Genomic DNA, 22,902 nt, shown 5'->3' on the forward strand with positions numbered 1-22,902 from the left:
AGGAGAAAAATGACCCGTTTGCAAAATTTTATAACAAACTATTAAAACTATTTTTTTTTTGCATCTTTTTTTGTTTGTTTAGCAAAAAATAAAACTCCGAGCTGTAACTAAATACCACCAAAAGAAAGCTCTATTTGTGGGAAAAAAATGATAAAAATTTCATTTGGGTACAGTGTTGTATGACCGCGCAATTGTCACTCAAAGTGCATCAGCGCTGAAAGCTGAAAATTGGTCTGGGACTGAGGGGGGTTTAAGTGCCCAGTAAGCAAGTGGTTAATTAAGACCAATCTGCTCCCTGTTCTATGCTGTGTCTGTGCAGACACAGCGCAGACGTCTGTTCAGCTGGAGCTGCATGCTCTGATCTTTCCATCTGCGACTGCTCTGGCCTCTGTCCACAACCACAACCAAGACCTGAAATAGATCTATCTGCTTAGTTAATGTGGTGTGTGCCAATATACCTTTGGTATTTACTGTAGAGGAGATTTACTAAAACTAGAGCACTCAGAATCTGGTGCAGCTGTGCATGGTAGCCAATCGGCATCTAGCTTCAGCTTGTTAAATTATCCTTTGGCATTAAAACCTGGAAGCTAATTGGTTTCTATGCAGAGCTGCACCAGATTTTGCACGCTCCAGTTTTAGTAAATCACCCCACCCTGTGTTTCCTTCAATAAGCTTATTCTGACAATGTAAAGGTAAATACGTGTTTACTGAAATGTACGGGATATTGGCCATCTACTGCCAAACGACACTGATTTCTATCTGGGGGTGGTGAAGATTTGGAGTTCTTGTCAGCAGAATGCTGACGTCAGTCACGGGTAATAAATCCTTTCAGCTGGTGAGTTATCTACCAACAATCTCCAACTTGCCAGGAATTACTCGAAAAAGTTCAACTTGCTTTGAAGATACAACAGTTATAAATTGTACGGAAGTTGTTATGCAATACTACCTTCCCTTCCCTCTAATATTCCAGTTTCTCTTTAGGATACAACTAATAGTCTGAATAAAACAAAATTCTTATCCCCCGCTCTTGTAATTTTCTACCTCCTTTGTCCAAATTAGAGCCAATCGCATGCCTTGGGTATGGCATCCTTAGCTCTCATGTACTTTTCAGCCATTGGTCTGGCAATTTTTTTTTATGTAGGTGGCCCCCCACCTGTCCAACATTCTTCAATAGTAAAAAACAAAAAATATTGCTGGCCAATCAGCAGCTGCATCCAATCAGTTACCAGCATGGTTCAGGTATTCTGACAGCTGTGGATGCTGGCTGTCAGAATACAGTGCCTGGCAGCTGAGAGTCCTCCATCCATGCTGGACGGGGATTAATATATTTCTCTCATTCAACCGGAGGGGCTGAGCAAGGGAAATCTTCAAGTGTTTGGCCAGATTTAGACCTTTTTCACACCCTTGCAGGATGCAGTTTGGATATTCCAGGTGCATTTTACGTTTTTCAATACACGTTTTTTGATCCATTAAAGTCCATGGAACCAAAAACCAGAAAAAAATCCCTGACCCTTTCCATAAAAGGCACAGATGTGAACTACATTCATAGGAAACCATGTTAAATGGACTGTAGTGTGTTTCTGCAAAATTGAAAACGCACAAAAAAAATGCATAAGTGTGAACCAGGCAAGAAGTTGCATATATAAGAACTGGAGATGTACGGTAGTATTTCTTTTAATCCTAGGAGTCTATTTCTAAAAAAAAAAAATGCCTCAAGCATTTGCACACAAATATTCCCCGTAATTTGCCCAATGCCACTATTTTATATGGTCGTCGGCTCCATCTAGTGACCATAATTCAGTATTTTCCTGAAATACCTAATTTACGAAAATACCACTTTATGATCACTAGATGGATATGATGATCATTGGAAATACATGTTTTGTGACAGCTGTGTGAATGCTTGAGACGTTCATACAGCAATTTTTTTTTTTTTTTTTTTACAGAAACAGAACCCATAGTATTGATCACAGTATAGGCTGACCCATCCATTGATTCTGTAGGCTTTTGTTTGTCTACAGACCCCTGTTGATGGAGCAAAGCTGCTCAGACTGTTCTGACATTATTCCCGGTAGTGACATTCTTGGCAGTCATATTTCAATGTAATGAAACTCTTCTGGTTTGGCCGCATACTGTTCCTTCTCTATTGACAGAGATAATGTTCTAGAACAATTCTTTTACATTTAAGTCTGACCTCCTCCAGCCTTCCCTTCGGTCTTGCACAATTGTACGGACTCCTCTCCTGCACTGAAATGACTTACTCTGATTTACTTACTCACACTGTATGTGTGCTTGGGGGTACCTTTCTAAATAAATGGCACAAAAATACATACCTAGGGGTATATCTATACAAAAGTTGCAAAGATATTCAACCTGCGAAACTACTTGTTCTGTGGAAATGGCAGCAAAATTTAATGTTGCTAGGCTATTATCTCTCCAGGTTGGATGTACTACATTATTAAGAATGTGAATCAAGGAAATACCACATTGTGGCCACAAGATGGAGCTGATGATCATAAGCAATACATATTTATTATGACATTCTGCTCCATCTAGTAATCATAGTTACATACCGTGTTTCCCCAAAAATAAGCCCGGGTCTTACATTAATTTTGTCCGTAAAAGACACAGTAGGGCTTATTTTTGGGGTAGGTCTTACCATGTAATGTGCTGTCTTCTCCCCCCATCTCTCTCCCTGCCTGACACGAATCCGCAGTGTGAACGGAGTTAAAATGCCTGTAAAATCCTATAATCCACTCTATTACAGTAGTATATAATGTAAAACGTGTGTGCTTCTGTAATATAATTGTGCCAAATACCTTCATTATGGGCACCGCTCTGCGATTCTGTGACCCGCCGGAGCTCTGCTCCCCACAATTATATTACAGAAACACACACATTGTGCATTATATTCTACTGTAAAAGAGTGGATTATAGGATTTTACAAACATTTTAAACTAGGGCTTATTTTTGGGGTAGGGCTTATATTCCAGCCCTTCTGGAAAATAACGATAGGTCTTATTTTCAGAGTAGGTGTTATTTTCAGGGAAACACGGTAGTAGGTGAGGTTGAAAAAAAGACACAAGTCTATCAAATCCAACCTATGTGCTATTTTCCAAATACAGGCTATTCTTATCAATAAAGAACATTCGACCTGGAGAGAAAATAGCCCAGTAACATTGACATTTATCCCCATTTGCACAGAATGAAAGCACATGCAGTTTGGCTTTAGCTCTGCAATTTTGTTATAAATAAACCCCATAGTACTGTGCATTGCATTACTTAAAGGTAGCCAGCCGTAGACTCAGAGCTTTAACATAAGGAGCCAGATTTTGCACTGCTGAGAACGCAGTAATTGCAGCAGCATGAATCAAAAAAAAAGTAATATCAATTTCTGCAACATTTTAAATGTACCTAGCCTGCAATCCCTTTAAGAATAAAAATCAGCCAATGACTTACCAGACATTGTTTCTGGAGCAGCTGGTGCAATTTTCAGCAGCAAAAGCTGCACCAACCTCAGATCTTCCCCTCCTTATCCTGTTCCTTGAGTCGTAATAATTGACTTATTCCCTGTACACCATGTTGGCTTGCATGTAAAATAATGCCTGGGTTTCCTCCAGGTACTCCGATTTCCTCCCACACTCCAAAGACATGCTGGTAGGTTAATTGGCTCCTGTCTAAAATTGACCTTAGTATGTGTATGTATGAATGGGAGTTCGGGACCTTAGACTGTAAGCTCCCTGAGGGCAGGAACTGATGTGACTGTATAATATATATATAAAGCGCTGCATATATTGACAGCACTATATAAGTACCTGTAATAAACAAAATAAAATAAATAAAAAATTGCAAAATGTGGCTGATTTACTAAAGAAGTAAAGCCCGTTCACGTTGCGAAGGGAATTTTCACTTAGCTTAGTGAATGAGGTGAAATTTTGCTGAGTTGGACCATCCAATCATATGCCAGAAAAACATAAATAAATAATAACAATTATTATTATTTTTTTAAATAAAAATTCTTTGCAAAATTGGGTATTCTGTGCAAAGCGATTTTTTTTCCAGCATTCACTTGCATTGTAAAAATGACATTTGCTAAGTGAATGGTCTTTAGTAGATCAGCCATATGGATTAGAACTCTCTCTGTATGTGCGTGGTGCAGCCGGGCAGGTGAATACTTACAGGTGTGTGTTGCCTCCAGCGGATCCTGCTCAGTACTGAGTCACACGCTAAGCGACCTGCTGTTATATGTACATAGTCTGCATGAAATTTGATCTGTTAGGAATTCCCCTTCTGTGCTGCGTCGTCCAGGGGAATTTCACCTCCGCCTTAGCCAGTCTAGGGAAAAACCAAAAAACCACTCGCTTTATTTTTTTTACTTTTTTTTCGTTTTTTGAGGTGACAATGTAAAGATTGCAGGTCATTTACTTCCTTGAGATCGTGTTATTGTACTCTTATAGCAAAGCCATTTCACGATCAGACCGGGAAAGCTTTGAGACAGAACAATGCAGAATGAATCTAGACTATTCACTTTCATGGGGAAACTGACAAAACAGTAACTACCGTACAGAAAAGAGAATATTAAAGTAGAACTCAAACTAAATATAACAAGATAAAATGAATAGTCCATGGTGAAATAACAAAACCAGCTTTTGCTGCAATATGCACCTGCAACCTGGAGATTTGCCCTGCAGTACGTTTTTTCTGCCACAAGATGTCCTCAGTCTGAGCCCAGGTTGTCTTGGACCCACCCCCAGCCTGTGAATGGACAGTGAAAGGAGAAGCAGCACAGTGATAAGGTTAACTCTCTGTGACTCTGCTCTCTCCTCTTATCAGCATGCATCAATATATGAACTGTTTGGCTTCTTGTGCTGCCTGAGCTGTGCTGTGCAGGGTACAGGGGCCACATTAGGCTGATCCTGGATCAGATTTCAGTACTTACACTGCATATGTTAAAAAAAAAACTTTTAAGTGTAACTCCACGTTTGTTGAGAAAAAAGCATTCCCTTCTGGGTGATCTATGTACATTGAAGAGATTTTACCAAACTTTTTTGCAGATTCTTACCTTTTGGTATTCTGAATAAATCATTGTTTGTTGCTCTGTGCCCCTGTGCTAAGTGAGTCTGAGTGGTTTTATAATTATCAACCAGCTTCTGCAGGCCCGGACTGGGACAAAAAATAGGCCTGGGCATTTTAGACTGAGCAGCCAACTTTTCCAGGCACTGGGGGGGGGGGGGGGGGTCGTTAGACATTCGCGGGGGTGGCTGGTGTCGGTCCTCCGCACTGTAATGCGCAGGGACACTGTGATATAAAGGGAACTGCACTATAAAGGGGCACTGCAATGATTACAGTGTAGTCCCCTTTATATTACAGTGTCCCAGTCCTATTGTGGCCATACAATGCCAGTACTGTCTGTCTCCTATTGTGCCCACACAGCCCAGTGACACTGACCTGCTCTCTCTCTCTGGTGGTTCGGGTACAGCGTGGCTCTCTCTAGTGGTGTGGGGTACAGCGTGGCTCTCTCTAGTGGTGCGGGGTACAGCGTGGCGCTCTCTGGGGGTGCAGGTACAGCGTGGCTCTCTCTGGTGGTGCGGGTACAGTGTGGCTCTCTCTGGTGGTGCGGGTGCAGCGTGGTAATCTCTAGTGGTGTGGGGTACAGCGTGGCTCTCTCTAGTGGTGTGGGGTACAGCGTGGCTCTCTCTAGTGGTGTGGGATACAGCGTGGCTCTCTCTGGTGGTGTGGGTACAGCGTGTCTCTCTCTAGTGGTGTGGGGTACAGCGTGGCTCTCTCTAGTGGTGCGGGGTACAGCGTGGCTCTCTCTGGTGGTGCGGGTACAGCGTGGCTCTCTCTAGTGGTGTGGGATACAGCGTGGCTCTCTCTGGTGGTGCGGGTACAGCGTGTCTCTCTCTAGTGGTGTGGGGTACAGCATGGCTCTTTCTAGTGGTGCGGGGTACAGCGTGGCTCTCTCTGGTGGTGCGGGTACAGCGTGGCTTTCTCTGGTGGTGCGGGTACAGCGTGGCTCTCTCTCTTGCGGCATGAGAAGGGGAGGGAGAGTGAAGCGGGAATATCGTGACAACAGCCTGCAGCTCTCCCCACCATACAGACACCCATGGCTGGAGGAGGAGAGCGGAACTGTCAGCGGGGCTCTGAGGCTGAGCTGTGTGTGTGAGAGACACACAGCTCAGCCCATGCAGCTGCCAGAGATGACACAGGCACTGCCGCATAGCGAAAGGCAGGCGGCCTCGGGCGCGGCCTGAGTTACCCATGTTCAGGGCGCCGCTTACCTCCAGTGCAGCCTCATCAACAACAGGCCACTGGCGGCCCCGGCCCACCGGGCAAATGCCTGGTCTGCCCTATGGCCAGTCCGGGCCTGCCTGCAAGGCTCTAATGAGGAAAATGGGAGGGTCTGCATCCCTTTAGAGGTGATTTCCTATTGGGAGTATCTCACCAAAAACTACATTTTTGTTGCAGGGAATGCCTGAAATCTGACTTATATGTTAGTGCAGACTTCTGGGAAAATCATTGAGCCAATCACACAGGAAATTACATTTTTGGGGTGTCTTCTGTATACCATCTGTGTACAGAACACCTCCAGGTTGTCATATTGCATTGCACTTACAGAAAATTACAGAGCTGCAGATTAAAAAGGAAAGGTCATTTTAATAATATTCAATTACAATATGACTTGTGTAGCAATTGTATATGCTATATTATTATTATTTTTTATTTGCTATCTTATTCCCCATGAAAGTGGAGTTACCCTTTAATGATGCAACTATATTTTATAACTGTCTAGGGTTCAAATTTAAAGGGTTTTTTGTTTTGTTTTTATTCTGTTTTTACCTTTTTCTCCCCTCTCCCCATCTCAGCTCTGCTGATCTCCTGAAGTCCAGCCACATCATTGCTTTGGACTGCACTCCTAATGGAGACAACATTTGCCCATGCCATTGGCATGTCTGCTTGTACCATCCACCCGGAGTGCATACTACAGGGTGACAACACAGGAGCACAACTAGGAGATAGGGACAGAGGGTTGTCACCCTATTATGGATGTGTCTTTGATGCTCTGGACTGCCAGGAAAATGGGTTGAGTAATGCTTGGTGTCATTCAACCAGGGAGAGGACTGTGTGAGCTCAATGGAGTGGTGCAGGGGACAGTGCAGAGGGTTAGTTTGCAGCTAGAACTCATTTTTGTTTTTATTCTACTTTTGTTTTCATGTAAAAACGAGGCATAACAGCAAAGCAATCTCTTACAGAACTGATTTTTATTTTCAAACACTTGAGCAATGTTGATTTGAACGGATGGAAGAAACTGATGAAACTACCTGCCTGGAGTTTGCATGTTCTCCCTGTGAATGCGTGGGTTTCCCCCGGGTACTCCGGTTTCCTCCCACACTCCAAAGACATGCTGGTAGGTTAATTGGCTTATGTCTAAATTGGCCCTAGTATGTATGAATATGAGTTACGGACCTTAGATTGTAAGCTCATTGAGGGTAGGGACTGATGTGAATGCACAATATATATGTAAAGTGCTGCATAAATTGACAGCGCTATACAAGTACCTTAAATAAATAAATAACTGATGTCATAAAAAAGAGTGATTTGCAGTGGACAATCTTTGCATGTGTACACCCCTGTCCACTGCCTTTGCAGCTTGTAGGGGAGCAAAAGTGTGGCTCAACTAAGTGTTTTTACCATCCCCAACTGCAAATGTGAATCAGTAAAATGGTTTTCTGATATTCAGATTCAACCCATGCTGGGTTTTTCCCTTCTTCCTTGATGTGCTGTTTTTTTTTCTTCTTCCTGTCCTGTGCTGGGTTCTTACCTTCTTATTGTCCCATACGGAGTTCTCTTCTTCTTGTCCTTTGTTGGGTTCTTCTCTTCTTGTCCTACACTGAGTTTTTTTTTTTTTTTCCTGTGCTGGGTTTTCTTCTTGTCCTAAGCTGAATTCTTCTCTACTTTTTGGCCTTTGCTACAGTAGGTTCTTTTTTTCCTTCTTCTTGTCCTTTACTTGGGCCTTCTTTTTTGTCTTGCTCCACCTTATCTTTGTTCTGTTCTCGATCTTTCTCTCCTTCTTGTAATGTGCTAGATCTCTCTATCCTTTAGTTTGTCGCTTCTTCTTCAAAATTGTATTCTTCTTGGCTTCTAGTCATGTGCTGGGGTATTTTCTTTCTCTTGTCCTGTGCTAGCTTCTCCTCTTCTTCTTGTCCTGTACTACTACTTGGGCCTTTTTTCTTTTCCTGTTACACCTTATCTTTGTTCTGTTCTTGATCATTCTCTCCTTCTTGTCTTAAGCTTGATTCTTCTCTGCTTCTTGCTTTGTTCAGGGTTATTCTCTGCTTCTAGTCCTGAGCTGGGTTCTTCTCTTCTTCTTGTCCTGTGCTAGTTTTTTTTCTTCTTGTCCTGTGCTGGGTTCTTACTTTCTTCTTGTCCTACACTGAGATCTTTTCTTCTTGTCCTGTGCAGAGTTATTTTCTTCTTCTTGTCCTGTGCTGGTTTCTTCTCTTCTTCTTGTCCAAAGCTGAATTATTCTCTACTTAGTGCCCCGTGCTATGTTTTTTTCTCTTCTTCTTGTCCTTTACTTGAGCCTTTTTTTTTTCTTGTCCTGTTCCACCTTATCTTTGTTCTGCTCTTGATCTCTCTCTCTCTCCTTCTTCTTGTCATATGCTTGATCTCTCTATCCTGTGCTTGGTTTGTCCCTTCCTGTCCTAAACTGGATTATTCTCTGCTTCTTGTCCTGTGCAGGTTTCTTCTCTGCTTCTAGTCCTGAGCTGGATTATTTTCTTCTTCTTGTTCTGTGCTGGGTTGATCTCTTTTTTTATCTTGTGCTTGGTTCTTTACATCTTCTTGTTCTGTGCTGAGTCCTTTTCTTTTTTTTTTTGTCCTATGTTGTGGTCTTCTGTTTTTCTTGTCCTATTCAGAGTTATTCTCTTCTCTTGTTCCAAGCTATATTCTTTTTTACTTCTTGTCCCATGTCAGGTTCTTCTCTTCTTGTCCTGCACTGGGTCCTTCTTGTTTTCTAGTACTGCAACTGGGTTCTTCTCTTCTTCTTGTCCTGCACTGGGTTCTTCTCTTCTTTGTGTTATATGTTGAGTTGTTCTCTTCTTGTCCTGTTCTGGGTTCTACTCCTCTTTCTCATGCTGACTTCCTTATGTCCTATACTGGGTTCTTTTTTATTTTTGACCTGTGCTGAGTTAATTTGTTCTTCTTGTCCCATGTTGGAGCCTTCTTATTTTCTTTTGCTGTGTTAGTCCTTCTCTTTGTTTTGTCCTGTTCCACTTTATCTTTGTCTTGTTCTTGAAATTTCTCTCATTCTTGCAATGTGCTGAACTCTGTATCCTGTTTTGGGTTCTTTTCTTCTTCTTCCCCTGTGCTGATTTGTTCTCTTGTCTTGTGCTGGATCTTTTCTTCTTCTTGTCCTATACTAAGTTATTTTCTTCTCTTCTACTTGTCCTATACTGAGTTCCTTTCTTCTTCTTCTTGTCCAGTGGTTATTTATTCTCTTTTTCTAGTCATATGCTGATTCATTCTCTTCTTCTTGTCCTGCTCTGGGTTATTTTTTACTTCATCTCATTTTGTTCTTGATCCTTTTCTTCTTGCAATGTGCTTGGTCTCCCTGTTCATCTTTTATTGCCCTGTGTGGCATTCCCTTCTTCTTGTTCTCTGTTTAGTGTCAGAAAACATGAATCAGACTGAGACAGAAGTACAGTTAAATCACACTTGTTTATTAATACAAAAGGTAAACAGAGTAAACATAGTCAAAACATAGCCAGAGTTCAGCAACCGAAACAGATAGTTAGACAAACCAAAACATCAGGGAGCCAGAGATGAACATAGTAGAACAACAAGCAGGATCTGGAACCAGAAGGAATGTCCATCAAGCAAGTCTTTAACAGGAACTCAACATCAAACCAAAATATCAGGGAGCCAGAGATGAGCATAGGAGAACAACCAGCAGGATCTGGAGCCAGAAGGAATGTCCATCAAGCAAGTCTTTAACAGGAACACAGGAGAGCGTCTCTAGACATTTGACCAAGGTGAAGACAGAGATCATCTGTATTGGACGGCTTAAGTAGGCAGGACTGACGAGCAGGATATCATCAACAGTTGAGTTACTGTGGAGAGATAGGAGCTGGCAATTAGCCGACAGCTGAGCAGCTAGTCTTGAGAAGGAAGGACTGAGCCCAGCTCTGACATTTAGGCTTTCTTCTCATTGGGTTTTCCTCTTTATCCTCATGGCTCATTTATTGTACTTCTACTCTTGAGTCTTCATCCTTTTTTTGTCATATGCTCAGGGCCATCTTTAATATTGCTTGGACCCTGGGCAAAAATTTTCTTGGGCCCCCCATGCAGTTTCACTCTCCACCTGCTCTTAGACATACAATAAATAGCAGCTAGACTCAAAATCCATTTACTGATTCAGATCAGGCAGCGAATGCGATTGGTTGCCAGAGGTTACAGTGTATCAGTGAAACAATAAAAACAAGAAAAAAGAAAAAACACAATATAACATTCAAAAGTGCAGCGTGTTGCGATCCTAAAATCGCATAAAGTGCAGGTGTTCAGCTGTGGTGCACATAGGCAAACCTTCAAACATAAATGATAATTAAGTGCCAAAAAATATAAGTGTATCAGACGCAAAGTCCGTTTTCAGTGCAAAGTGCTGCGATTATTCTCAAAATCGCATAGGATGTGACTTCTTCAACAAGATATACGATGTGGAGCTGTTGCAATGGGAAGGGCAGTGGTGCTGGTGGAAGGGGATATGGCCTTGGTGGTCCCGTATATACCAGTAATGGATGTCCCCTTACCTTACCGCTGTAAGGTAACAGCGTATATATAGAGAGCTTTTTGGGATCCTTTTAGCGGAGTTTTCCCTTTAATGTGGGGTGCCCAGGTCCTGACCAATGATATGGTCCCTTTAAGGGGGTTTCCTCTGTGGTATTGCAGTCAGGGTTCCTCAGTGGTATGGCATATACATGGGTTTAAGCAGAGATGGAGGAAGAATACTCCATAGTGTAAAGTGCTTCAACAGGTTTATTTGTTATTAAAACAGTTTAAAAATACTCACAAACAAACAGTCTGTACAAGCAGTGTATAAACGAGCTGCGGGCTCGGTCTACGTCACTTCCTGGTTGCTGTGTCCCGACGCGTGTTCGTCACGGGTCACGTGACTTCATCAGGGGATAAACACAACAGTAGGAAGTGTCCTTAAATAGCTTAAACAGCGCTAGTATATGGCAGCCATTATTATGGAGACCCGGAAGTCAGCCGGCGGCCATTTTGTTGTTGATAATGTCGCCGGAAAGGGCACCGCGGCCATTTTTTTGGTGTCTGGCATACTTATTGTGTTTTAAAACCCGGAAATGGATATGAAGGCACCCGCCCATCTATCCATTAAACAGGAAATGCGGCTGGCACCATTGATATAGTTAGTTATATGTCACAGAATGGTTAGTGAACATACAGTATATAGAGGACCATTTTACATATGTAAATATAAATAAAGAAATGTGAACACAGATAAAACAAGCAAGATTGCTAGTTAAGGGACGTATTGAGTTATGTGGCACTGAATAAACCATACACTGTTAAGATATGAAAAATATATTAATAGATATGTGTATGTATATACCAATAGGTATATATATAACTATAAGAGGATATAAAAATAAAATTAAAATTACATTTAATATAATCGGAGGGGAAAGGAAAGAAATTATAAAAAATTCCTGGAGAAAATCTTTAAAATATTAGAGGAATTTTTTTTTTTAAATTAACAATTAAAATTAATAAAGCACTAGCGTAAAAGTCGCATAATTAATAAATATATCAAAATTTTTTAATATAGACGTACCCGGAAATGACGTATATCGCCGAGTGAATAAAACCATTCATCTAACAGTTATATTAAAACGTGAGAAAGATAATGGACATAATAACAATCATTAATCATAAGGGGGGGAGGGGGAAGGGAAGATGACTATAAAAAGACGTGAAAAGCCTATCCATAGTGGGGGGAGTGCCCCGAATGTGCCTACGATTCTCCTATATTCAATAAACCACCTAAGGCAAAGTAGATTGAGTTTTCTGTTATCCTGGAAAAGAACTTGCTGGTGCGATTTTAAAAGTCGCTAATAAAACAATTGAAGCTTATCCGTAGTGGGGGGAGTGTCCCGAATGTGCCTACGATTTTCCTATATTCAATAAACCACCTAAGGAAGAGTAGATTGATTTTTCTGTTTTCCTGGAAAAAAACTTGCTGGTGCGATTTAAAAGTCGCTAATAAAGCAATTGAGGTCAAACTCAATGTTCAATCCATTTGGCGTCAATGTATCTAATGTATATATCCATTTGGATTCGAGTTGGCTCAAGATGCGGACCTTATGTCCACCGCGCCAATGTTTCACGTAGGGCTCGATCCCCCAAAATTTTAGTTGTGACGGGTCTTTGTTGTGGTGGATTAAGAAATGTTTGGACACGTTGTGTTTGTCGAAGCCTTTTAATATGTTTTGCACGTGTTCTTTTATGCGTGTTCTTAGTGGTCTTTTAGTGCGCCCAATGTACTGTAGTCCACAACTGCACTCCAAGGCAAGAGGTGTTTTGCCTGCACAAAGACTAAGCACCCCAACGAAAAGAAAAAGGAGTTCACTTCTACAAGCACTGGTGATACCTATACGATCAATGAATTCATCTGCTGCAACACAGTGGGTGCCGTGTATGCCTTGGAGTGCAGTATGGAGTATTCTTCCTCCATCTCTGCTTAAACCCATGTATATGCCATACCACTGAGGAATCCTGACTGCAATACCACAGAGGAAACCCTCTTAAAGGGACCATATCATTGGTCAGGACCTGGGCACCCCACATTAAAGGGAAAACTCCGCTAAAAGGATCCCAAAAAGCTCTCTATATATACGCTGTTACCTTACAGCGGTAAGGTAAGGGGACATCCATTACTGGTATATACGGGACCACCAAGGCCATATCCCCTTCCACCAGCACCACTGCCCTTCCCATTGCAACAGCTCCACATCGTATATCTTGTTGAAGAAGTCACATCCTATGCGATTTTGAGAATAATCGCAGCACTTTGCACTGAAAACGGACTTTGTGTCTGATACACTTATATTTTTTGTCACTTAATTATCATTTATGTTTGAAGGTTTGCCTATGTGCACCACAGCTGAACACCTGCACTTTATGCGATTTTAGGATCGCAACACGCTGCACTTTTGAATGTTATATTGTGTTTTTTCTTTTTTCTTGTTTTTATTGTTTCACGGTTTCATGTTGTAGATTTTACACTAATAGCAACGAGCATTATTGTTTTATCAGCCACAGCGGCACATTGGAATATTTGCACTTTTATGCGACTACAGGATCGCAACACGTTGCACTTTTGATTTTATATGAATTTTCACTATTTTATGTATTTATGTTGTGGACTATTAGTAGAAATGAGTGTTGCTATTTAAACTAGTCACATAGACATACCCAGACCTGTATTGTTTACTGGATATCCCCCCATTGCAAATTTTATATACTGCTTTTATCAATAGATATATCCTCTTAGTGTACAGCGCACCACTACCTTTCTTATTCATTATTCCCCGGGGTTCAGATATTTCCCTTTCAGTGTGTACAGCAGTACCCTATCTCCCTCTATTTCCCTGACGTGGCGCAGGAACACTTCTTTTCCACTGATTTGTAAACTCAACATTTCATAAGCCTGACATGTTCCTGCTGTGCCATGTGCTTGTATGAAAAAGTATACTGTTCTCGTTGTATTGCTTCTTTTATGTGAAATCCCTGGTGTTCCCGCCAGTCCCTCTAATTTCCTATTAAAAACTGATCACACCAAGCAGTGGAACACTCCGTGGTCAGTTCTCTAGCTGTGCTGGGAACTCAGCCAGCTCTCCTGCAATGATCAGACTTGACCTGAAACACACAGCCCTACACAGCCTTTCATTGGTAAGATCAGTGTGCTGCAGTTTCTCCTCACTTATAAAAAAAGGGCAAACAATGCTTTATATTATATTTCTATTTTAAACTGAATGGGTTATTTTACAAAGTGAGGGTTTACAATCACCTTAAGGCCCCACATTAAAAACATTGAGGGGAACATAGGGACAAATATAAACGTGTTAATTGTTTGCTCATAAAATTCTTAGAGTTAAGAATTTATAAGGCTAGAATTGCACATTATTACACAAACTACATTTCCAGCGAGAGTCAATACTTTCCAGGAAAAAAAAGAGATCGGTATTTAGATAATTCTCTATATAAAGAGGTACTTGTATGCATTATAGACAGAAGGGCCTGAGAACAACCAACACTTCACATATTCTCCAGCATGTGACCCCATCCTGGAATATACACTCACATGGTCTATTAACCTGAGGCCTTCCGGAGGCCAAACTACAGGGGTTAATGTTTTAAAAAAAAGAGAAATAATAGAGAAGAAGACAGGTATAGGGAGAAACACATAGATAGTTATATAGATCATTATTATTTAATATTTTTATAGCACTTTTTTTTTAGGGGGTGCAAAACACTTTCCCTGCTGCTGGGGAAGCCACTTTGGGTGGACTCAGTAGAATGTCATACTAGGGCCAATTACCCTACCAGTGTGTCTTTATAATGTGGGAGGAAACATAAGCCAGTACAGGGAGAACATGCAAACTCCATGCAACTGGTGTCCTGAGTGGGACCAGAACCAATGATCCTAGAGCAGAAGTGGATAGATAGATAGATAGATAGATAGATAGATAGATAGATAGATAGATAGATAGATAGATAGATAGATAGATAGATAGATAGTAGATCATCCGAGCTGTGATTGTGTATTGGCTTTCTTATTGCATTTGATAGTGTCACGTGTGTCACTTTTATTTTATTTATTTAGTGTCACTAACACCACACACACAACACTTTATAGGGCTTTTATATTACAGGCTTTTACTGTTATATAAATGTTTGCCAATTGTAATTTTATTATGATGACAGCACCTTGTCCAATATTAATCCATAATCATAGTCCAATTTTAACAAGGACAGGCAGGTATAGCCACTAGTAATGTGGCAAATTTTTTAAGCTTTATTGCACGCTTGGTATTGTTCCAATTTTTGAGTGTATTTAATCTAATATTGGATAGTCACTGTACTGAATTGCACAGTTGCACTTTATTTGGTGGATGTAATGTATATATAGGGTCATTTTGTGCACAATGATAGTGCGGCACTTGAACTTTATACATTTTTCTTATAGATGGACTTAGGATGGATTTAAGTAAGGATATAGTGTGGTGGTAGTTTATGTGGGAAGTGGCGAGGGGGGGGGGGGGGGGTATTATCTCCTTTTTTTTCTGTGTATGGCAAGTGATATATAGGTATTTTAAGATTGAATAAGAACAATGCAATTGTACATCATGGAATGTAAGAGGACCACTAAGAGAAGTCAGGTATTTACAACCATTCGACAGACTAAGGCAAAATAATATGTTTACAAGAAACGGATATGACAAAAGACAGTTTAAATTACTTGACGAAACCATGGGTTAATCATATCTATCACTCATATCACACATCCTACTCAAGGGGAGTGTCAATGCTGATACACCGTTCGGTACCATGGGAATGTATTAGCTATAAATGTGATTCTGAGGGCAGATACTTATTCATATATGCAATATTACACTCTTTGCCATTTGTACTGATGGGAATTTATTATCCACCACATGCAGGTATACAAGTAGTAAAGGAAGCATTGCTGTTTATGGCTTAATACCCTGACGCCTATGTGATATGTATGGGGGATTTTAATATGCTACTGGACCAAGCCCTAGACAGGTGTGGAGCTGTATCCCATAATTGGGTGAATAGAGAAAATACGCTACAATTTTTGTTGAGATAGGGTGGTCTGACCTATGGAGAAAGGGGAACCCACAAACCAGGAGGCACTCGTGGTCATCTCCAGGGGGAAGGTGTTTATCATAAATAGATATGGCATGTGGGAATGGCAAGGTACAACCACTGTTGCAGTTAATCACCTATCTCCCCCGGGGGGTATCTGATCACTCACCAGTCACCACTAATGTTTAGGTTAAATATTGGCCCCAGGGGGAGCTATCCAACTTGGAAAATGCATCCATATGGGCTATCTGAAATTGGGCCCAAAAATCGTATCCCAGACCAGCTAAATGTTTTTTTTGAGGTACATGAGAATCATGCAATGGATGGCATATTGTGGGATGCATTTAAAGCATACTTGAGGGGGGTACTGAAGTCACCCATATCTTATATTAAACGATACAGTAGGCAACGAGAGGAGGAATTAGATGGGCTGTGTGTGCAAGCAGAGGACAAATTCGTATCTAATCCCTCGAGTGAGAATCAGGCAGGATGGGAAAGTCTTCTATAGTATATAAAGGTCAACTAGAAATAAAGGCCAAGCAGAAACAATTTTTTATGAAGCAGAAATTCTTTGAACCAGGGAATCAGTCTAGTAGACTATTGGCATTTATTGCCAAACAACAAACAACAACCTCGATGATTTCCAAAATACGAAATGAACAGGGCAGAATAGCCTATACAATAGAAGAAATTCTGAAATGCTTTTATGAATATTATGATAAAATGTATGCCACTTCATTAACATGTACAGAGGAGGATATATAGGGCTACCTGGAGGAGTTAAAGTACCCTGAAATATCAAGAGTAAATGCAAAATGAATGGATGGGGAGATTATGGAGGAAGAAGTAAGGCTCGCTTCACATCTATGCATGTTGCTTTTGAGCATTTCTGCAGTGCTTTTTGCGGTGCTTGCCGCGTTTTTGGACACGTGTTTGTTTTTACCACGTTTTTACCGTGTTTTTCTTACTTCTTTTTTTTTATAGTGTGGTTGCTTAGCAACCAGCTATATACAGTGTAAAAAAAAAAAGAAAAAAAACGCAAATCGCTGCAAAATCACAGTAAAAACATGGTAATAACTGGGTACTTGTGTTTTGGATGCGGGTCCATTGACTTCTATTATATGCAAAATGCTGCATAGTGTGAATCAAGCCTAAGCCCTTGTACACACAGTCGGACATTCCGACAACAAAATCCGTCGGATTTTGTCCGATGGATTTTGTCCGAAACTGGTGTTGCATACACACGGTCGGACAAAGTTGTCGGAAAATCCGATCGTTCGTAACGTGATGACGTTATTTAGTTACGACGGGACTACGTTCAGGCTAGTAGCCAATAGCTTTGGTCTAGGAATTTGATCTGAGCATGCGTGCCACTTTGTCCAATCGGAATTCTCTACAAATGATCGGACAAAGTCCAATCGGATCATGTTGTCGGAAAATTTTTATATCTAGCTCTCAAACAGAAAAAGTCAGATGAAGCCCACACATGGTCGGATTATCCGACAACACGGTCCGATCGGACATTTTCCGTTGGAATGTCTGACCGTGTGTACAAGGGCTAAGGGAGGCGATCTCCTCGTTAGCTGGTGGTAAATCTCCAGGACCAGATGGAATACCTTTGGAAGTGTATAGTCGATATGTACTTTACTAGGAGGAAGCTTCCATATTCAATGTATGAGGCAATGGTAATTTTAATTCTTAAACCGTATAAGGACCCATATGAATGTACCTCATATCGGGCAATATCTTTGCTAAATTGCGATTATAAAATTTTTCCCAGGATATTGGCCAGGAGATTAAAACACTGTAATAACATCTATAATCCATACAGACCAGACAGGTTTTATACCAGGTAAATCAACATTGATAAATATTTGCAGAACGCAATTGGTGGCACAAATGAGGGAGTATATTCCGGCATCTCTTGACACAGCTAGAGCCTTCTTGCAGGCAACACTGGGGAAGTCTGGCTTTGGTAATGGATTTAAACAGTGGGTCAAAATACTATACGCAAATCCACAATCAAAGTTATTGATTAATGGAATATTGACTCAGTCAATAAACTTATTTAGGGGTATGAGGCAGGGATGCCCATTATCCCCTCTTTTGTTTGTTATTGTTTGGCCCTATGGATTCGGCAAACTGAATTATATCAGGGGATAGAGTTGGGTGATAATATAGAACAGATTGTCCATTATGCAAACGATATTCTACTGCATATGTGGGATATGCAGAGCACATTGGGAAAAGCAATGAACATAATAGATAGCTTTAGACAGTACTCAGTACTTAAAATCAATTGGCAGAAGTCCTTCCTTATGCCACTGCAGCAAGAATCAGAAACAGAGGAAAGGATAGATGCCCCACTTAAAGTAGTGGACTTCATTACGTTTTTAGGAATCTATATAACAAGACAGCCATCTGATGCACTGGTGGCCAATCTAAATCCATTGATGGAACATATTAAATGTAAGTTGGGGATTTGGAGTAAGCTCCCATTGTCAGTGGTGGGTAGAATAAATGTAATTAAAATGATTTTATTACCAAAGTGTTTATATGTTTTTTCATACTCCCCAGTAGTAGTGCTTAAAAAGATTTTAAAAACCCTGAACTCTCAATTTACTAAATTTATATTGGCTAATGGCAGATGCAAGGTAAAGCTTACAACACTACAGCGGCCAAAACTGGAGGCAGCTTTGCCTGTGGCAGACATGTATCTGTACTAACTAACTAACTAACTAACTAACTCTTTAACCGCTTCCCGACCGCCTCTCGCAGATATACTGCGGCAGAAGGGCACGTACAGGCAGATTAACGTACCTGTACGTTGCCCTTTAAGAGGCAGCTTGCGGACACGCGTGACCATAAGACCCGATGTCCCGCGGACCCGGTGTCCATGGGGATACCTGCGATCGTCTCACAGCAAGGAAGAATGGGGAGATGAAAATGTAAACAAGCATCTCCCCGTTCTGCCCTGTAATCGGGAGTGCTGATCAGTGTTGTGTCACCTACAGCCCCTCCCCCCCACAGTTAGAATCACTCCCTAGGACACACTTAACCCTACATCGCCACCTAGTGGTTAACCCCTTCACTGCCAGTAATATTTCTACAGTAATCAATGCAATTTTTTAGCATTGATCGCTGTATTAATTCCAGTGGTCCCAAAAATGTGTCAAAATTGTCCCATGTGTCAGCCATAATGTCACAGTTACAATAAAAATCGCTTATCGCCACCATTACTAGTAAAAAAAAATTATCAATAAAAATGCCATAAAACTATCCTCTATATTGTAGGCGCTATAACTTTTACGCAAACCAATCAATAAACTTTTATTGCGATTTTTTTAACCAAAAATATGTAGAAGAATACGTATCTGCCTAAACTGAGGAAAAAAATGTTTTTTTTATATTTTTCGGGGGTATTTATTATAGCAAAAAGTAAATAATAATGCGTTTTTTTTCAAAATTGTTGAAATTTTTTTGTTTATAGCGCAAAAAAATAAAAACCGTAGAGGTGATCAAATACCACTAAAAGAAAGCTCTATATGTGGGGAAAAAAAGGATGTCAATTTTGTTTGGAAGCCACGTTGCATGACCACGTAATTGTCAGTTAAAGTGACGCAGTGCCGAAATGCAAAAAGTGCTCTGGTCAGGAAGGGGGTAATTTCTTCCAGGGCTGAAGTGGTTAAGGATTGTCTAGGCCTAGAAACTATTGATAGGACTTGAGGCATGACATAAACAATTACCAAGGGTAAATATTCCCATGCTCACTTTGGCACAATCGATATGGCGGGAGGTTAAAAAGCTAACAGGATTTAGGGACATTCCATCTGATCTATCTATGTGGAATAACCCCTTATCTGAGGAATTAGGTACACTGCAAGATTATACATTTTGGATACATAAAGGAATAATAGTACTGGACAAGGACTATGAAAGTAGGAATATATGCTCATTTGATTTTTCTAAAACACAATATAACCTATCAGATAACACTTTTTTTTATAGATTTCTACAGTTAAGGTATGCACTACAGGCCCAATTTGATAGTAATAGTGTTAATATATCAAAATTCCCTCTCACTGGAATATTAAGAACTCAGGGACCAAGGGGATTAGTATCTAAATGATATACATATCTAAGGCCCCTTTCACACTGGGGCAGTTTTCAGGCGCTACAGCGCTAAAAATAGCGCTTGAAAAAAACGGCCCCTTTCACTCCAGTGTGAAAGCCGGAGGGCTTTCTCACTGGAGCGGTGTGCTGGCAGGACGGTGAAAAAAGTCCTGCTAGCCGCATCTTTGGAGCGGTGAAAGGAGTGGTGTATTCACCGCTCCTAAACCGCTCCTACCCATTGAAATCAATTTCGGATGGTTTTAACCCTTTTTCGGCCGCTAGCGCCTCAGACCGCCGCTAAAATGACGGTAAAATGCCGCTTAAAATAGCGCAGCTTTACCGCCGATGCCGCTCCCGCCCCAGTATAAAAGGGGTCTTATGCAGGCCCCTTGTGAGAGGAGGCGGTGCTATAGAGGAAGTATCGGCTCTTCTTCCTCTATCTCTGGCTCCAGTGCTGTGCTGCACCGCTAATTACACTTACTGGTCTGACGGAGCAGCTGCCTGAGACAGAGCATGCAGACGCAGAGGGAAACCCACGGTCGGGCAACCTCAGGCAACAGTGCACCCTAGGCAGCTGCCTAGTTTGCCTAGTGGTAGCACGGACCCTGGTGTTATCAACCAGGGGCTGATTTTTTGCATTTAATGTGGTCTTGCCCAGGCATTGGTAGATACTGGAGACAGGTCTTGAATATATTATCGAGAGTGTTGGGAGACTGCATTCCATTCACTTTAAAGTTTTTTTTGTTAGGACTGGTTTAGAACCAGAAGTGGACTGGATATACCAAGACCTGACAGGAAACTCTATTTATGGCAAGCAAGCAAAATTGTGCTTAAATGGATGTAACAAATACCCCCCTCAAGGGATCAATGGCTTAAAGAGGTAAACCAAATACATCCATAAGAGAAATTAATGTATGAACATAGAGGAACACCTCAGAAATATTATAGAATCTGGGATAGATGGTTGAATTCACCATTAATTCTTAGTGGAAATGAATAATGTATAAGAGGGGCATAAATAGAAGAGGACATTGATTGATGGATGTTAGAAAAGTAGGGGAGGAGGGAATTGCAGCCAGGGTATGTAGCTGTCTCTACTCTTTGCAAATTTTCTTTGTTTTTTGTCAGGGTGGAAATATATTGTGTATTGTTCTTTTTTTGGTTTGTAATGATCAATATGAGAAAACAAATGATTTGGAAAGTGATAAAATGTGATATTATTAATTTTGTTAATGCAGACTTATGAAATAAAAAGTATTTAAAAAAACTGACCTGAAAGCCAGATTAATTTACTAAGTGCGTATACATTTCTTAGAATGCTGAGCTTAACATGAAATAATAAACCTAATGCTAGGTTTGTTGTAATAAAAATATAAAATAGACCATACGCAAATGATATTTGAAAATAGATCCTAATCTAGACCCTGATGAAGCAGACTGGCCAACTTGGAACACTCGTATTCATAAAGGTATTATGAATATTGCCTTGGTAGAAGCAAATGTTAAAGTTTATTTTAGGTGATATCTAGAAACGGAATGCCTCTTAAAGATGTTTCCAGGCGTTTCACCTTTATGCTTTTGAGGTTGTTGTCAGGTGGGGCCACCCTTTAACATCTGGTGGACATGCCCCAAAGTTAGGCAGTTTTAGGGACATGTTCAATCAATGATATACTCAGCCACAATGGTTAATATTGTTAGGGATGCTCGGATCACACTGTTGAACATGCGAGTAGACGACATCCCAAGACATATGCGAATCCTTATTGACTTCATATTTCCAGTGGACAAGATAGCTGTTGCAACAGCCTGGAAGAGGCCAGTAATAGATTTGGTCCTTATGAAACATAAACTGACCTAGAATATGCTCAATGAGAAAATTGTGAGCGTGTTACAGGACAGACAAATGCTTTTTTATAGGATATGGAAACCATGGCTCATCTTTCTTAATAACAGATGTCTAATGGAAATGAGCAGTGGTGGCCGGTGCTCAATATTTTGGGGGGAGGCTGCGAACAAACCTGGCCCAATCACTCGCACTACCCCCCCAGATGGGAAGGCGGCAATCCGTCGTCTTACCTTAGGAAGCCATTGACAAGGTGGTGCTGGATCCGGGGTAGGACTCCTGGAAGCTGGAAGAGGCTGTTGTTGCCCCTCCACCTGCTGCTCCTCACTCCAGCTTGCTGAGGGAAGAGCTGGGCAATTTTTTGCCCCTCCTGGATGAACAAGAAGTGGGTCTTGAGACCCTATTGGGCAGGAGTCCTAAGACTCCTTGGCCAATTGGGTCTCAGGACCCGCTTCCTGATTGGCCGGGAGGAGAAGCAGGAAGACATTAGCGAATATTTATTTGCTAATGTCATACAACTGGGTGGGTTCAGAGCGAAGTGCTCTGTGCCCTGAGCCCACCCTTTTTTATCTTATCCTATTTTTTCCCCCTCTTTCTTCCTCTTTCCTCTTCCTGCATCTTCCTTCCCTTTCTTCATTCCTTCTGTCTGGCAACACTGTTACCTACTGTATGGTCCTATGTTACACACCTTCCTGAGGTAAATCTACACCCACATATAGTTTTTTTGTTTGTTCTAGTCTTATTACCAATATCCCAGAATATGTTGAATGTGTGTAATGACATTGTAATTGGTTTTCTATTTTGTCCTAATGACATTTCCTTCTTTTTTATTGTTCAAAATCAATCGAAACAGAAAAATATAAAATATACCAAAACCACTAAACTTTCCCTTTAGGAGAAAGAACTATTTTTTTTCTAGTATTAGGAATTGAAGGAAATCAGCTAGTGCCAAACATTGCTTTCATTAAAGTGGTTGTAAACCCTTACAAACCACTTTGACCTACAGGTAAGCCTAGATTAAGGCTTACCTGTAG

At 40.9% G+C, this 22,902-nt stretch overlaps 1 protein-coding gene across 6 annotated transcripts in view; it reads right to left on the reverse strand.

Moving 5' to 3' along the window:
• Positions 1–4,259, reverse strand: part of PLEKHS1 (pleckstrin homology domain containing S1) — a 42,339-nt gene extending 38,080 nt beyond the window's left edge. For 3 of the 6 annotated variants that reach the window (XM_077454988.1, XM_077454986.1, XM_077454989.1), the window contains exon 1: positions 3,460–3,808. In XM_077454988.1, the coding sequence (XP_077311114.1) occupies positions 3,460–3,466 (7 nt within the window). In that variant the 5' untranslated portion in view covers positions 3,467–3,808. Of the gene's footprint in view, positions 1–3,459; positions 3,809–4,179 lie in introns of those variants that run through there. The other 3 variants (XM_077454987.1, XM_077454985.1, XM_077454990.1) reach the window with 3 other exon arrangements.
• Between the last annotated feature and the right edge of the window lie 18,643 nt (positions 4,260–22,902).

The sequence above is a fragment of the Lithobates pipiens genome, unplaced genomic scaffold, assembly GCF_037356315.1.
Source record: "Lithobates pipiens isolate NorthernLeopardFrog02 unplaced genomic scaffold, aLitPip1_a1.2 Scaffold_25, whole genome shotgun sequence".
NCBI lineage: Eukaryota > Metazoa > Chordata > Amphibia > Anura > Ranidae > Lithobates > Lithobates pipiens.